Raw genomic sequence first — 16,640 nt, forward strand, 5'->3', positions numbered from 1 at the left:
ACATTTGAAAAAGCTTTCTGTCGCATTGTTGCAAATCCAAACTTCCAAGGTTTAGAGCTTTTCCTTTATCAAAAGCTGTTGAACTTCCTCCAAAACCCTAACTGTGATTGGTTCTGTTTGATTGAGGAACCTTTGTGTCAGTTTGTCTTAAGTGGCTTGTTAACTTTTCAGATATTCAAGGCCACAGATAAAGAGAGAGAGTGAGTGATTATGCTGCCTGGCAGTCTATTTAGGGTGATGAAAATGAGTGTGGAAAGAAATAATTACCAAAAAATATTTAGGATTGAATAAACGTACTTGTCATTAGATTACAAAAAATATGTTTCTAACAATGTATGTCAGTAACATCATTTTTGTAGTACTGTATGATGACAAGTACGTTTATTAAATGGGTTGAATATAATTGATTTTGACTCAAATTGCCACTTGTTCAAAAACAACTTCATGAACATTCACTGGATTTAAGTGACTGCTAGGTGCAAACAAGATATTAATGTATTGAAACAAAACTGTTATCTAACTGATACCAATACTGATGCAACATGCTGCTTTTGGAGTGAACCTTCAAAGAAGCAATCAGAGCTTTGGCTCATTAATGTGTCAAGCACAGAGGACTCAAAATAACTGTGCTAATGGCCCAGGAGAAACCTGACAATGTTCCTTTAATACAAAGCCAGAGGGCATTTGAGGACTAGCCGGACTCGATGAATTTATTTTCTGATGGGGATAAAATTAACTTGGTAGGGGAAAAAAAGTCAATCTAATTTAGCTTTTAATAGGTACAAATGAAATTAATATGCAACTTAATGAAACTAATATTGTGAATCAATTTGAACGTGAAATTAAATTTTCATAGGTAATCCCAGGTGAAACAAGCTGTTGTAAGGATTTGCACTAATAAAGTGAATGGAATGGAAGAGAAGGCTCATCTGTTAGACCCTGACTAAATTCACTATGTAGAGTAATTTGAAATGAGGAAATGGGTTTTATTTAAGAATGAATTTGAATCCTATGGATGACTATGGTTGACAGAAGCAAAAGTGGATAAGGGTTTTAAGGTTTTTTTGTTGGGGGGGGGGGGACAAAAAGAATGAATTAAAAAAAGAACTCTGTGGTATCTGGTAAATCCATGATTTCTGCAGGAAACACAGAGTCACAGCTTCACAGTGTGTCCTAGAAGTCCACACAATTGCCCTTATAAACCCTACTGAGAGAATGATGTCTGAGTAGCTGCTCATCCATTAGCACTGGCTATTGGGCTTTGGTAACAGAGAAGACCAAGAACCTGAAGGTTATTCTAACCCCAGAGATTGTGGGTGGAGATGGGAGAAACTTCCAGGACAACTATCCCTGCACCACTCCAGTGATCTAGGCTTTATGACAGAATGGAGAGACTAAATCTCAGTGAAGGTTTGCAAAAAAACACTTTAAGGACTTTCAGATAGGAAACAAGATTCTCTGATGCGATAAAATCAAAATTCTGAGCGTCATATCTGGAGGAAACCCGACATGATACAAAGAAATGGTTGTCCTTCGTGTAGTTTAACCCATCTCCACAAAGGATCTCTGAAAATCGGCCAAGAGATCACCAGGGTCTCACTAACTTCTTTTACCAAGGACCTTTGACCCCGATAGCTCAGTTTGAATGGGTGGTCAGCTCCATGGTCCGACATTTCTTCCATTAAAAAAATTACAGAGGTGGGGGTGGAAACATGTCAGAGAGGATCAAGAGAAACTGGATGCACCTAAGCTTACAGTGCCTATAGAAAGTCACTGTACCCTGCCAAAACCTTTACCCTTTGTGAAACATTTTCTGAAAAATGTGCCACACTCCATGTTGTTTAAGCTACTCAAAACACCTGGATAATTCTGTTACCATGTGGAAAAATATTTTATGGCCAGATGAGACTAAGATTGTACTTTTTGGCACCATGTTTGGCAAAAACCAAACACAGCACAGCACAGTGGCAACATTATGTTGTGGGGATGTTTCTCCTCAGCAGGGACTGGGCAGTTGGTCAGGATGAAGGGAAAATGGACAGAGTGCCCCCAAATTCTTGAGGAAAAGCTGGGTCTTTCATTCACTATCAACATGACAATGATCCTAAACATACCACCAATAGAACAATGCAGTGGTTTAAGGACAGAAAAGTGAGTGACCTCAAGTCAGAGTCCTGACTTAATTACAATAGAATATCTGTGGATGGACTTGAATAGTCTATCGCCACTCACCACAGAATTTGACCGAACTCCAACAATTCTTCAAGGAAGCATGGGTAAATATACCCCAATCTAGGTGTTTTGTAGTTTTTTCTTTTCATCAAATGGTTTTGAGTGTAGACTGAAGTTGTAAAGATATTTCACTCTATTCAAACGTGAAAACACGAGGGGGTTTGAACACTGCACTGTATGGGAAATTCTATTAGCTTAATTTTATTTTGTTTTTAGACCCTGAGATTATTTGACATTCAAGATTTTTCAAGGAACTGCAGATAACCTGTGGAATGACTCCAACATGGCTACATGACATTAAATTGACACTTGGCAAGAAAACACAGAGAAGGAGAGAGAGTGAGAGCTCAAATGAATGCATCCCACATGTCCACACACAGAAAAACTGGCAACTAGTATTAAAGGCCACACACTCACACTAAAAATCAATAGTTTCAGATGTTCTCATCTGACACAGAGGCAGTCTGGAGAACAACTGCAACTGATGTTGTTCATGTGTGTGTCAGACAAAGATCCCTCTGTTTCATCAGCTGACAAATGTCACCAATGATGTCACTACTACCTCAGAGGAATATTTAAAACAGATCATCTAAAAACAGCGTGCATAAAGGGCGCATTCTCTTTTCCCAAGCACACACACACACACGTGTGTGTGTGTGTGTATAAAGAGAACCATGTCAAATTAGTGACACTAATGAGTGACCGATTCACACAAAAGCACACATTAAGCTTGGATTTTCAGTAACCACACTTTTATTTGGAAGAGATTTGTCCACAGCCAATTCACCCAGTGAACATATTCATGTAATCCCCGAGCCTCCTAAAAGAGTTCCAGTTGAAAGAGTAAAAACAAGGGGATTTATTTGTAGCCAGGCTGCGGCGTTTGGAAAAACAAGGGCAAGTTCATTTGGATTGGATATGGACCCCCTGCTGGAAGAGGGATGGCAATGGATTGACATCTGCACATACATACCACAACATGGAAGAACTGAAAGAATGGGAGCATCTAGGTTTGAAGCCCGGCAAAAGCGTACAGACATAAAACGGGTCAGTTAGGCAGGAACCCAGTCAGGTAGCACAAAAAGCCAGACAGACACTGCAATTTTGATTTGATAGTGGCCAAGACCGACTGACAGAGACACTGAGAGAGACAGATAATTATTTATAATCAACCTATGCCGACCTTGGCACACAGTAGCAGTTGTACTAAACTGTAACTTTTTATTTTTAAACACAGGCCACCAGCTTTGTCTTTTTGAATATACCAAATTTGGTGTCCACCACAATGGCAGTTAATCTGAAAAACAGAACCAGTTGTTTTTCTCGCCATATTAGATGAGGTCGAGTCCAAGAAGCTTGAGGCGAGAGTAAAGAACAATGCGCTCTGCTGGCAGTAAACAACTCAAACATAGTCAACTCTGTGTTGACTGTGGTCATGGGAGAACGTTTGCTGTCTTTTTAAATTGAGAAAAACAGAAAATAGTAATAACATGGTGTTATTAGGCACATGAGATACACAAAAATGTAATATGAGAGCAGAATTATTAAAAAATATAATGGACCTGATCATGTGTATTTTTGCGATCTCTGTGTTTTAAGGCAAAAATAAATGGATGACATTTATTGCGACAATGTGAGAGCGTCTACTGCATTACTATCACCCCCGAAATAATCATAAAAAATCCTACTCTGGTAATATAGCAGTAATAAATAATAGGTCAGGACCCGGGAACAGGTCACAGCCCCTGTTGTCCGTGGGTCACTGTGTTACAGAGACAGGAACGTCGCTGAAATTAGCCCAGAAGGTTCAAAAACACTAATGGAAATTCCCGTGAAATACTGAGGCCCCCTTGCTGACCGCGACACGTGTACCCAGCAGATTCAAACACACAAAAAAAGCTGTACTGTTAATCAATGTTTACAACTTCTGTGGTAAGTGACAGTTCATGCTCATTTTCTTAGCTCGTTAAAAGGCCAAAGGTCCCCAAAAGCAACAACTGCAAGAATAAACAAGTATCATTCAAATCAAGAGAGTTCTGGTCCTACAGGACACTATTGTGGTGTGTCTATAACTTGTTTATGTCCTCATTTTGTACGTCGATGTATAGACCTTGAAAGAGTGCAAGAGGATGACTGATAGATCATCATCAGCTGAGGCCCAGCACAGTGGAATTAGTCTGTCGTAACCCTCGGTAACTATCCCACTGAGAATCCAGCACATGGGTCAGTACAGACACACAGATCGGTAAACAACATGAAATTAGCCCATAAAAGTGCGGATGTATGCGTGTGTGCTTGTGTATGTGTAGCTTTGTGCTTTTCTGTCTATACAGATGAAATTGGTCAAGCCTGCCTGTACGTATTCATCCTTAGTATTTGTCTGCATTTTCTGTTTTCACTGTAAATGTGAGTTGTTTATAGTAAAAATCTAACCAAACTGCACATAACAGGTTCTTCAAGTGACATAACAGTCAAGATAACAAAACTGTAACAGTATAATACGGAACATTGATGGAAGGGGGTCTATCTGTAACTGTGTCAAATGGAGGCTAAGGAGATAAAAAAGGCTAGACACCTGTTGGGTTTCGATTACATTTGAAGAATAAATAGCAGTATATGCACACACACACACACGTACACACCCCGCTACATCTAAAACAAAATTGATAAAATTAGAAGCACTGAGGGGCTCTGTTTAAGTGGTTGTGCAAAGAGGGAGAGGGCATGTGCGTACACACACACACACACACACACACACACAGGCCATAAACCAGAATGGCGAGGAAGCAGTGAAATTGAATTCACAGCTAAGGCTGAATATTTCATGAGGCGTGTTTTCTGTTAGTGCATCTGTGTCCTACCCAGTGTTAATGGAGATGATTTCGATTAGAGGGTTCCTCCTGATCTTGGGCAGGTCCAGTCTAGCTCCTCCAAGCCTTCGGCCTCCATCTTTCTTCTGACCCAACAGACGAACTGAGTGGCCTGAAAACAACAAACATTATTTAACTAGAAAACCTTTTCAAAGACAGTAACTGTGGGTGTCTTTTTGTTGTTTACATGTGGACACACACCACCATGCAGACCTATGGTGCACAAATACAGTTTAAGCATTTTCATGTTAAATATCAATACATTCAAGTAACTACTGTATTAGTTACCGTGTTTAAGTGCAAAAACCTCATGTCCTGAACTTAAAAAGCAGTAGGATGAAATCATTGAAACTCTTTTTGCAAGTAGAAGGTATAGATGGAGAAAAGTGAAGTCGACTGTGTAGATCGGTTGATTACCTCTTCTCTTTTACACTATAATCACACTTAAACATACAACACAGATATACGTACAATCTCTCACCCACAACACTATACCAAACAGAAAGTTTTCTGTTATGCCATGTTGAGAGCTAAATAAAAGTCATAATTGAACTTTGCCCATCCAATAAATATCATGGTAGCGTGAACAGGGCATAGAAAAAGGCGGAGAAGCTATCAGGACACACAACAATGGTATGCCTACAGGAGAGAAATGAACAGCTCTCGCTGTGCAGGAAGTAACAAAATACGCCAAAATCTGGCATCAGTTGCACCTAAATTCAATAAGGAACAAATCTGAATACACAAACTGTGCAGTTGTGCAAGAACACAATATTCTTGCTGGAATAAACTCCACTGACATTACCAAGATAGTTACAGAAAAGAGACAGAAGCAATGAATTATAGGAAGGAAAGGGGAATTTTCAAAATGAGGACGGTTATTTAATCTTTTACTGTAACAATCCTACACAGTGGACATCGCTGTGTCACGGATGCAAATGAGAATTCACAGCTGAGTCTAATAGCTAATAGTTCATGATGTCCAGCCTTTGGTGTGTGGAAATGGGATGCAGTAGTCTCTCCTCTTCAGCCGTCTAATAGGCTACCAGCTAGAGACGTGCAGAATGGAGGCGCTGAGGGATGGAATTGTCTTCCTGTTTTCATCCGCTTTACATGGGTCTCCTGGGAGGGTGGGCTCAGGGCAGGAAGCGTGGTTATCAATTGGTAGATAAAAATGACAATCTGCCCCAGAGGAGGACAAAGAGCCAATTGGTGAGGCGTGACTGGTCGTAATATCCCAGTACAAGCAAGAAGATGAGAAAACTTCCCTCGTGGAAAACAGCTGGGATTTGGATTCACGTTTGGCCATCCCTTCCTCCAGTTAGCCGTGCATCACTGGTCATGAAACAAGGATTTGAAATTATATTCTCTAATACTCTCATCTCTGTGACTATCTCTCCATCTATTCATTGATCAATCACTTCATCCATTCACTAATACTTCCTTTAAAAGCCAAGTGTCACAGTTTCATTCAGCATATCTACTGTATGACTCAGTAGCTATACATTAAACCACATAATGATGCTCCAAGGCTTGAAGTAAATACTTATCAAAATTGAGTTGCCTTTTTAACCTTGATTCATACAACTTAATGCAACAATTACAATTTTAAATGACATGTGAACCTAACGTATCTTCTCTGAATGATTTCAAATATCCAACTGTTGACCAATCACTGAATGTTATAAATGAAAAGAAACCACTTTTTACAGTGCACAAAGTGGCCGGCTATCACAGAGCAAGTCTGACCATAATAGCTAGCATGCTGAGAATGAACAATAGACCTTGAAACGTACATATGGGCGATGTGCAATTTCACTGGCTGAAAAAAATGCTTGACAGTAAATTGGCTTTACCTCAGACCTGCTGAATGCGGTTTTAAATTCCATATTTTTCTCCAGATACTGGATGTTATACATTGTTTCTGATAGTTTTAACTCTGGGAAAAATCTAATTGCATGCACAGACTTGTCAGGAGGACGCAATTACTAGTAATTTGCTGGATTTCTAGATGTTTTTTTTTCTCCAAATGATGAGATTGATCAATCTCATAAAACTAGAAAACTGCTGCGTCTCCACATTTCCTTTTTTTTGTCCTCTAAAACTTCATACGACCCCTGTTGATGTGACTGTCACCGACGACTCCAAAAAATAATCTCACTACCAGCATGGAATCACTCCAGGAGTGTACCCAAAGCCAAATTCAATTTCAGGGCCTGAGGGACCGTGAATGGGAAGCAAGAGATTAAATAGCTAACTTGAGTTGCTGAAGAAAACCGAAGAAGCTGCTCTATTTGTCATCTCAATTACAGAGTTTAGAGAGGTCGACTGCTGTGATGGGCAACCCCACCTAGACATGGGGGACACACATCGCCCTGCACCACATTTTCTTGTTACTGACTGGTCTCCTCCTTTCCCCCCTGCGATTTTACAATCTCTCTCTCCTTTGTTCTTTTCTCTCCTTTATAAATACAAACCGACATAAATCCTTCTATCCACTCATAATGGGCCGTCATAACATGCTAGGGAAAAAGAGGGAGGGAAGGCAAGGATAGATGGATGGAAAGGTTGATGGATGGATGGTTGGATGATGATAGAAGAAAATACATCACAGATGAAAGATGTACAGGATAGCCAGATGGATGGTTGGATCATAGAGGTAGGGAGCTAAAAGGACGACCTATTGACCTGTGTCTGATGTCTCATAAGTGGTGGGTCTTGTTGTGCTCCCTGGTTTGATTGTAAAGCAGCAGGCAGGACTGAGGGGGATGGGGGTATATTAGAAAGAGGGGACAGAAGTGGCAGATGAGCAGGACAGGAGGAATATAATGCCTGTCATTTATCCTTCTCAAAGATTAGGTCACTGGACATGTACAAATGTATTTGGAAAAACTTTATTTTCTTGCCAAACATTAGCAAAATTGATTTTGATGGGAAATGGCTCAGATACACATTAAACACATCACTTGGCAATTCTACACAGTGCCTTATTAATGCAAATATCTCAAAAGAGCACTAAAAAGCCATATGCAGAGCTTTGATGCTTGACAATGACAAGCTACACTACAGAACTTACATTTGTCACTTCCAGATGGGAGGTCACTGAGCATTAAAGACAATGTTCAGAACAGCTTCAGATGACTTCAAATGCATATGTATGCAGCAACTTGTCTCTGATACCTGCTCTTCATTTCCTCCTCCTCCTGTCTTACAGTCTCTTTCTATTCAGCACTTTCTATTCTATGTCACTGACACACGCACACAGTTTGTTTATATTGGTGAAATAAGGATCAGGAGGTTATGGATACAATATAGCCTCTGATCTGTAGCTAAGTAGATACATTAGCCTGTCTAACCTTTTCTGCCCCCTGTTTCTCTGTCACACCCACTAAATCCAAGCTGTTTCTAAAGATAAAAGAATATCAGGTGAAATAGTATCATCTGAAGCCATCATCTCAGAGATAGAAGATCAATATTGGTAGGCCAATAAAAAGATAAAGACATAAAAACACCCCTATAAAGACAAAGGGTATCTATATTTATTAATGGTTCAAAGATCAGACTTCAGAAGAAGTCAACATTCACTTATGATTGAAAACATGAATAACATATTTTCCAGCCTTTTTGTGGGTTTCTATATAATTACATTCTTGAAAATGAATATACAGTATATATATTTATTTTGTCTGTATTGTCCTCGTGTTTTTTGTTTGCTGAGCATCGGAGATATTAAAATCTGGTTGAGTGTGCTGAAAAATAGTGTATCCATGGGGTGTCAGGAGTGATTATCTTACAGATCTGCCAGTAGGTTGGAAACACATGATAAAGCCAAGCATGCGTTACCAAGGAAATCAACATCTGGCACAGCTAAGAATTTAAAAAAAGCGTTGTGACAACAAAAACGAAATCACTTATACTGGCAGTGGTTGTAATGTGTGAGACTCAGCAACAACCCAACCTGAGATATCACAAGTATAAAAACATGCTCCGGTATCTACAAAAGGCAGCACCTTGAGCTTTAAGATATGATAGAACGATAGATAGATAGAATGATAGAACAATAGATAGAACGACAGATAGATAGATAGAACGATAGATAGACAGACAGACAGACAGAGACAGTTGTTAAGTTCTTTTTGAGCCAGAAGAAATAGTCTCTCACCTCAAGAACCGAGCTCATAAAAGCTTACCAGTACTCATGTGGAAAACAGACCTGCAAGCAATTTTTGTACAGCAAAGACCTGCATCTATTAGCAGTTCATTGAAGTCAGTATTTTAGTAGCCATTACAACAGGCAAATCCCAGAGCTTAAAGGTTTATGCCCAGGCCTCCGAGCTGAAATAACAGTTCTCAGTTTATACGAGGTCATAAAGAACTGTAATGATACTGGGGAAATTAGTTTCCATGGAGGGGTGAAGGAGGGAAGAAAATGGGAGGGAAGGAGGGTAGAACGGAAGACGAAAAGAGGAGGGGAAGACATCAAAAGATTCAAGAGAAACGGGTGAAAGATGTAGAAAAGGGAAGAAAAGGGAAAGAATGAGCAAATCAGATAGAAGAAAGGGGGAATAAAAGTCAGTGTGTGTGTGTGTGTGTGTGTGTGTGTGTGTGTGTGTGTGTGTGTGTGTGTGTGTGTGTGTGTGTGTGTGTGTGTGTGTGTGTGTGTGTGTGTGTGTGTGTGTGTGTGCCCCAGCGCGAACACGTGTGAGTGCGTGCGTGTGTAGCCAAACGATTTAGGGTTGATGACACATTGTAAAATTAATCCTCAGTTCAGCTGTCCTTCATTAGAGTGAGGCCTGCAGTGAAAACTAGTCACTGATACACACACACACACACACGCATACAGCGTAAACTCAATCTGTTCTTTATTAGAGAACAGCTGGGGGTGTATGACAGCTTGACTGGACACTCCAACACTGTAAACTCTCTCTGACCTTCATTAAACAGCTAAGTGCGGTGGTTCACTAACAGTTTAAATGGATGACCTAATCACTGCCATGTGAGTTTGTCTCGCTGTCAGCCGCTCAGACAGAGGCCAACACTTAACAAGCTACGCAGGCAGCAAGACAGATAAGATCCCAAAACAGCACAGATGACTTTGCTTTTAAATGTACGTCGTCAGTCCTAATCACTGGCCTTACTGCTCAGCGTAGTCCGAAACCAGTGTAATGTCATTTGGTATCAGTAAAGTCACTGTCCCTTATACTATACTTGAAAACATTGAACAATAGTGAATGTTGTACTAAGACCAATAATGTGAGCTCTTGTTCAGTGCAGGACAGTGATATATTCCTACTTTTGACAGTCCAGTCATTCTTTGCCCTTGTGTTCTGTCAATAAGTGGATAGATGACTGAAAATCATTCATACATGGAGCCGACACTCAGGAACTTCATTTCCTCCTCCAATACTAAAACAGCTCTCATTCATTAATTAGTTGATCGGTGCATTGCTCCTCATTCACTCAAACTTGTGCGTGTCAAAATACCTTTAACAGCCTCGTCCACTACTTCCACCACTCGATCAATCTGCTGGACCTGAAATACAGACAGACACACATGGGAAAAGTTTATTGACGCCGACAAACCGAGTCCATACAAACCAAACAAAAGCCTGATATCGACAACTCGCAGAAACACACATACACTGATCCACATTTAAACAAGGTGTGCATGTAAATAAATATACACAAAGACAAACAAGTGCAAAAAGACACAATCACACCCAATTTTCTTCAGCCAGGGTGAAGTGATATAGATTTCCTAAATGCCTCTGCGTGTCTGTGTAGCTGCAACACCTCACATTATGTATCGACAGAGACAGTCTGGCATTAGGAATCCATGGATGAGAACACAGGCAGAAAAAGAGCGAGGGATAGAAGGAGGAAAACAGATGATCTAACAGGTAAGAATAGAGCAATATGACATCCTTAGACTAATGTGAACAGCGTCTTAAACAGAATTGTGTTATGATCAAGAAAGAGTTATCCTCTGCAGTGCCTCCAATGAAGAAAACCCTGCGGCTGGGAGGGGAACTCTGAAACAATCCTACACAACATAATCTGGAGAGGAAAGGGAGGAGACTGAATGGGAGGAAGAGACAGAATGGGGTGTAGAGAGGGATAAAGAAGTGGGGGAAGGAAAAATAATTTCTTGTGCCATTATTTCTCCTTTCATTCCTCCCAGCATCCCCTCCACATCTAATTCTCTCATTTTCTCTATTCTTAGAGGTCTATGGTGTAGCCCTTGGCACCAGCTCCCACTGCCTCCAGGCCCATTACCCAGTGTAACCCTTCTTTCAAATACACTCACATGGATGCACACTGTGCTTTGCGGGCAGCGGTTATATGCAAGTTACACACTGACATAAAACCTATTTTCTTCTAATGGCCAGGCAATCTGGTTCCATTCAAAGCAGCAGCTGGTGTCCCTACTCACAGTAAGGTTCAGGTATCATTTACAACTTAGCAATTAATTCAAATCTCACATTTCAATTCTGGTACTTATCAAATCCTACTCTATGCTGCTGGAATACTGGAAAGATATACCCTCAGCAAGCACTTTATATCATGACCACCTGTAGACCCACTTAGTCATGTGATTACCCAGTCAGCCAATCATGAGGCAGCACCGCATTTGAGTGTGTGTCTCTTTTTGTGCTTGTGTGTGCGCATTTACAGCAGAAAGTAATACAAAATAACTTGGTTCCTTTTGGTTATTGATCCATCTTGCCTTTCACAGGTGGAATAACAAGATGGTAACAACAAGTGGAGTGTTTACCGAAAAGGTACAAGATATCTATAGACTTGTTTAATTATAGAGCAAACAGAAGTCTAATTTACAACCAGGCATAAACATACTCATACATTTATCTATTTTACCCCAAAATAAATGTATGTTGTGACGACCCACTCAAGGACTTTGAGGCTGACCTGGCAGCCAATTGAGGGTCTTTAGCTGACTTGCTTCACCTAGGCCCAGCCTCCACCCTATGAAAGCTGGGCCATGTGCTTTCACTCTCTCTCCCTTCCATCTGCTGACATCCTTTTGGTTTTGCACCTTCAACGCCTCCACAGCACACGGACCACTCGTCCATGCATCGCATTCATGGTAAACCTGACAGACTTCCACACCTCATTGAACATTTGGTTTATGTTTTAGTTATAATAAATTATTGTGGTCTCCTTCCTTGTCACATTCACGGAGCCAGTTTGTGATAATGTTCACAGGGTTTTCAAACATTACTGAATCGGTAATTGGTGACTGAATCCTGAGAACTTCCAAGCTGCATTCACTCTTGCCGCCCTAAGCACAGCAGACTTGTGGCAGGTCTGATGGCTAGCAGCTCGTTAGCATGGTTAGTTTAGCATTGCTGGCATTGCCATGCCTAGTGGGTATGCATTTCTTCAAATTAGCATGTCCTAGCTAGTCTTGTTTACATTTCTGCCCTAAATCCGATATAATCGTTTAGCCCACAAGTGAAACCTAATTATTATACTGATTACACAAGGAGGTGTTAGTGGGTTTTAGTCTAGTCTGAAAGTGGCTTTACAAAATTAGAAACATCTGATTTACACATCAGATATGAAGGAGTGAAGATAAAACCCTTTCAGTAACATACAATCATCATAAACAGTAATAATATGAAGTGCGTGTTCTTTGTTAGTTATTACAAAAGGAATGACAAGAGCATACCGTAAACAGAGCTCATAATATTCACTTGTGTAGCACACATACATAGATACACACTGTAAGCAGAGAAGACTGATGTGCGTGCATCTTATGTTTACAACTTTGCTTACCCCATGTAATCCTCTGATTACCTAGCCAGCATTGTTGTGCCTGTGTGTGGATGTGTGTAATGTGTCTCTGATATAGGATGTGGCATGTCTAGTCCAGAGCCTGCGAGATTGCGTGACTGCCTGTGTACCTTACACACAATACGCTGTCATTCTTTCACAGCAGCTTCATGGGAAAACACAACAGAAAAGCACATAAAAGCTGACACACAGGTCTATTACACTGAATGAATTCAACAGGAAGCACTTGTTTTTAACTACACCCTTTATCTAGCCGTTAGTGTAGTCACTATATACAAATTCACAACTGCCTATTTGCATCTAATTTGCATAACCCACCAACTGCCAGTGTCACTGTGTGGTTGATTGGAACTACCAAGGATACACAAGGGGAGTCTGTGCGCACTCGTATACCTGTCTGCATCTCTGAACCATGGGCGCCTGTGCATGCATGCATCTGTCAGCGTGTGCTTGTTTTTCTATGTTTGTGAGGACAAATGTTTGTTGAAAATCAGTGTTGTGAGGACACATTGGCCAGGACTCACAACTTCAAAAGACTCTTGGAGGGTCAAGACAGTTTTAGGTTTGAGGGTACAGTTAGGGTTAAAGTGGGAATAGGCATGTAGGTGTGATGTTTAAAGCTAGAGTAAAGTATGGGAATGCATTATGTCAACGAGTAACACACGTGTCTGTCTGCACATGTGTGTATCAATGCACAATTCAATCTCCCTTGGACAATGAAAGGACCAGCAGTGGTAAAGTTCCCAGCTGTTTCTGCCTCACCCTGAAGGCTATTACAAATATAAACCCGTTTATCTAATTATATTATACATCCATGCCACTTGACTTGAATGTAATTATGTTACACACTGGCATGTTTACTTAAATGGATTTGCATTATTTATGGTAAAGGGTATTTAACTTAACATCTGAATCACCCCACACCCCCCTTAGTGCATTCTTTTGTTAAGACAGTGGCATTAATTAACATTGGACAGTGAGTCGTTTAATTTATCCCCATTTTCAACAACGCAGTTTGTTTTTTATGCAAGTAAATACATTTTGCATTATGTGAAATCAAGATCAATGTGTTTTGCGGTGGCAAAGCTTGGTGAAGAAAATAATGCATTTACACAATACTTCTCATTTGAACAACTGAATACATGCTTTCTTAGAAATGCAGGAATTATTAAGCTCTCCTAAACATCTGGATGTGTGGTGCGAGCATGTTTGCATTACACATTGCTGCGCTGCAAGGACTACTTGAATGACTTTGCTGTTTATTAATGTTGGTATGTCTGATGTCCTTTTGTTTAAATGACTGGAAGCCTGGAAGTAGGAGTGGACCAAAAAAAACAAAAAACATAAACCCTTCACCAAGACTCTTCATTTGAAATGTTACAGACTTCAGATGTTTAAACTCAAGACGACTTTGCAGGGTTTGTAAGGTAGGTTTTAAAAAACACACTAACTCCAAATGGTTTAGTTTCCTCTTGTGATTTCTGAAATAGATTTTAAAGAAAATGAAATAGTTGTTCCATATTATGCAACATAGGATTATACAGTAAGTGGCAATTCAGATCTTTAGGGACTGCAAAATAAGCACAACACAAACTCACATGTTTGTATTTAAGTACACTTTTGGACACTGTAGTGCAAATGGCCCTAGACTTCTACTTAAAATATTCCCTCCTCCCTACTATTGTTACATTTGCATATTTCTGTGATTCCTCTGATGTTAACTGGGATTTTGCTGTTAGCCACAACATCTCTTGTGTTGTCTGTTGGCTCTTTGCATTTTATGTAATCTTCCCTCTTCTCTCACTTCACTCTGAGAACACTAGAAAACAACGAGAGGGGCAGAGTGTCCCGTGGTGCCTGTAGGGACTGCAAGCTACAGAAGCCGGTTGATGCTCAGGGCCCTAAACCAGGAGCTCTTCAAATCATTCACTTGTCTCTTCAGACCCTCTCTGTCTTTGTCCTCACATGCACTTGCATTGGTATCTATCTAAGGGGTTTGAATTTCAACATGAGAACTTAACATTTATCAAAAATCAACATGGCCAAAATATGGTATCATTAAAGATATTCTTATTGATTCATGTCAACCCCCTTGTCCACAGGAAGCGCTGTGGTTGATCATCTGTCTATGAGAATGATGGTGAGCAGTTCATGAGCTGGTGCAGACTCATTAAACATCAATGTTGTTTGTGTCAGTGTCACTTTTCCTCATTTAGTGCTCAAGTCTCAAACACTCTATGCTTTCCTTTCTGCAACAATCTCAGGCCTCAACAATCTCTACTCTCCTCATGTCCACCACGTTCTCATAGTTTTCTCCCTCCTTCCATCATACATTTTTCCTTCTTTTCTACTGCCTATCCTGTTCTTCTTAGTGGTCTGGGTTTTGTGTCCTGGGGATGTCTATTGATCCACCGAGCAGCAGGGAGGCCAGAATAGAACAGACACAGCAGGTTGGCAGCAAGGTGAATGACAGGTCAATCCATCTGTATCTCTGTGTGTACGTGCATCTGTCTGTCTTACTGTACAGATTCCTCAAAAGTTGCCCATTAGGCTCCCATTATGACCAGTGAAGGCACCAATGCTGATATACAATATATGTTTATATATTTTGTATGAGCGTATCTCTACATTACTCAGAACATATCTTTCAGAAAAGCAAGTTTAAGTACACATCCATAAATCCATACCCCAATGATGCTGAGTCCTTTGAGGTAGTCCATCCGTGGCTGGGCCTGGGGGACACAACCAGCTACTACAACCTTTTTTTCCTGTTCTTGGGCTTTTCTGTAAAAAAAAAAGTGAATGCAAAAAGACAGAGGAAAAGATTAATATTAGAAGATATCAGGATTTTTGCACAATTTTGCAAAAAAAAGACTGTTGGTCCCATGCAAGCACACTACTGTCTAAAAGTTTTTGTGGTTTATCAACCTTAATTCATAACGGTTCTAGACTGGCTAATCTATTACAAGTGCGTTACAGATTTTCTCATGTGACCATCAGTGGGGACATAGAAAGGGAACTTCCCACAAATTGTGTTTTCCTCAAAAATGCCAAACAAGTAGCAGATACTTCTACATCATTTATTGTCAATGTGCCAAAAGAACACAATGTCTGTGAAAGTTTCTTGCTACAAGGAGAACTGTTGTTGTTTTCCCCAGTGGCATGTAAGCTATTCCCTCCTGAAATGTCCATGAAGAGTCCAAGAAGAAGAATTTACTCAAGGCTCAAGGTAAATCCCATGGTGCCAGTTCAGTTATGTGTGACTAAGATAAATATAAGTATGTTATGTCTGGTCATCAGACAAATATAACTGTTGTTTTCTCTTCTTTTTTTCTCAAAAATTTGGTTTGAGCTGTTAATTCGTAATGGTTTAACAACACAGATTTCTAGTTTAGCTGGAATGATCACATCGATACTCAGGTCACAACAACTGAAACATCTCCATCACTCCGCAGCAATCTGCTGATGGAGGTCACCAGGTGTGGCTTAAAGCTCTGAAATGAATCTATTAAATTATCTTTTGTTTAAGATTTTCTTTGACCAAAATTATCCAATATTTTCAAACAATTATGGCCCTTTAAATGTTTATGATATCTCATGTTAAGCACTGTCATGTCCTATTATGATCATGATCAACACAGAGGCTAAAACTCAGCAAGTCACAGCTAGGGCTCCACATGTACCACTGAGAAATCACACATTGTTTATAGACCATAAGGGCTG

The 16,640-nt window shown here is 40.2% G+C and overlaps 1 protein-coding gene across 1 annotated transcript in view; it reads right to left on the reverse strand.

Annotated features, from left to right (window-relative positions):
* Positions 1-16,640, reverse strand: part of cdkal1 (CDK5 regulatory subunit associated protein 1-like 1) — a 231,426-nt gene that overhangs the window by 150,763 nt on the left and 64,023 nt on the right. Inside the window, exons 5-7 of the mRNA XM_083988904.1 lie at positions 15,605-15,701; positions 10,587-10,635; positions 5,094-5,214 (exon numbers count right to left, since the gene is read on the reverse strand). Coding sequence (XP_083845030.1) covers positions 5,094-5,214; positions 10,587-10,635; positions 15,605-15,701 — 267 coding nt within the window. The remainder of the gene's footprint in view (positions 1-5,093; positions 5,215-10,586; positions 10,636-15,604; positions 15,702-16,640) is intronic.

The sequence above is a fragment of the Trachurus trachurus genome (genome assembly GCF_905171665.1).
Source record: "Trachurus trachurus genome assembly, chromosome: 16".
Classification (NCBI taxonomy): Eukaryota; Metazoa; Chordata; class Actinopteri; order Carangiformes; family Carangidae; genus Trachurus; species Trachurus trachurus.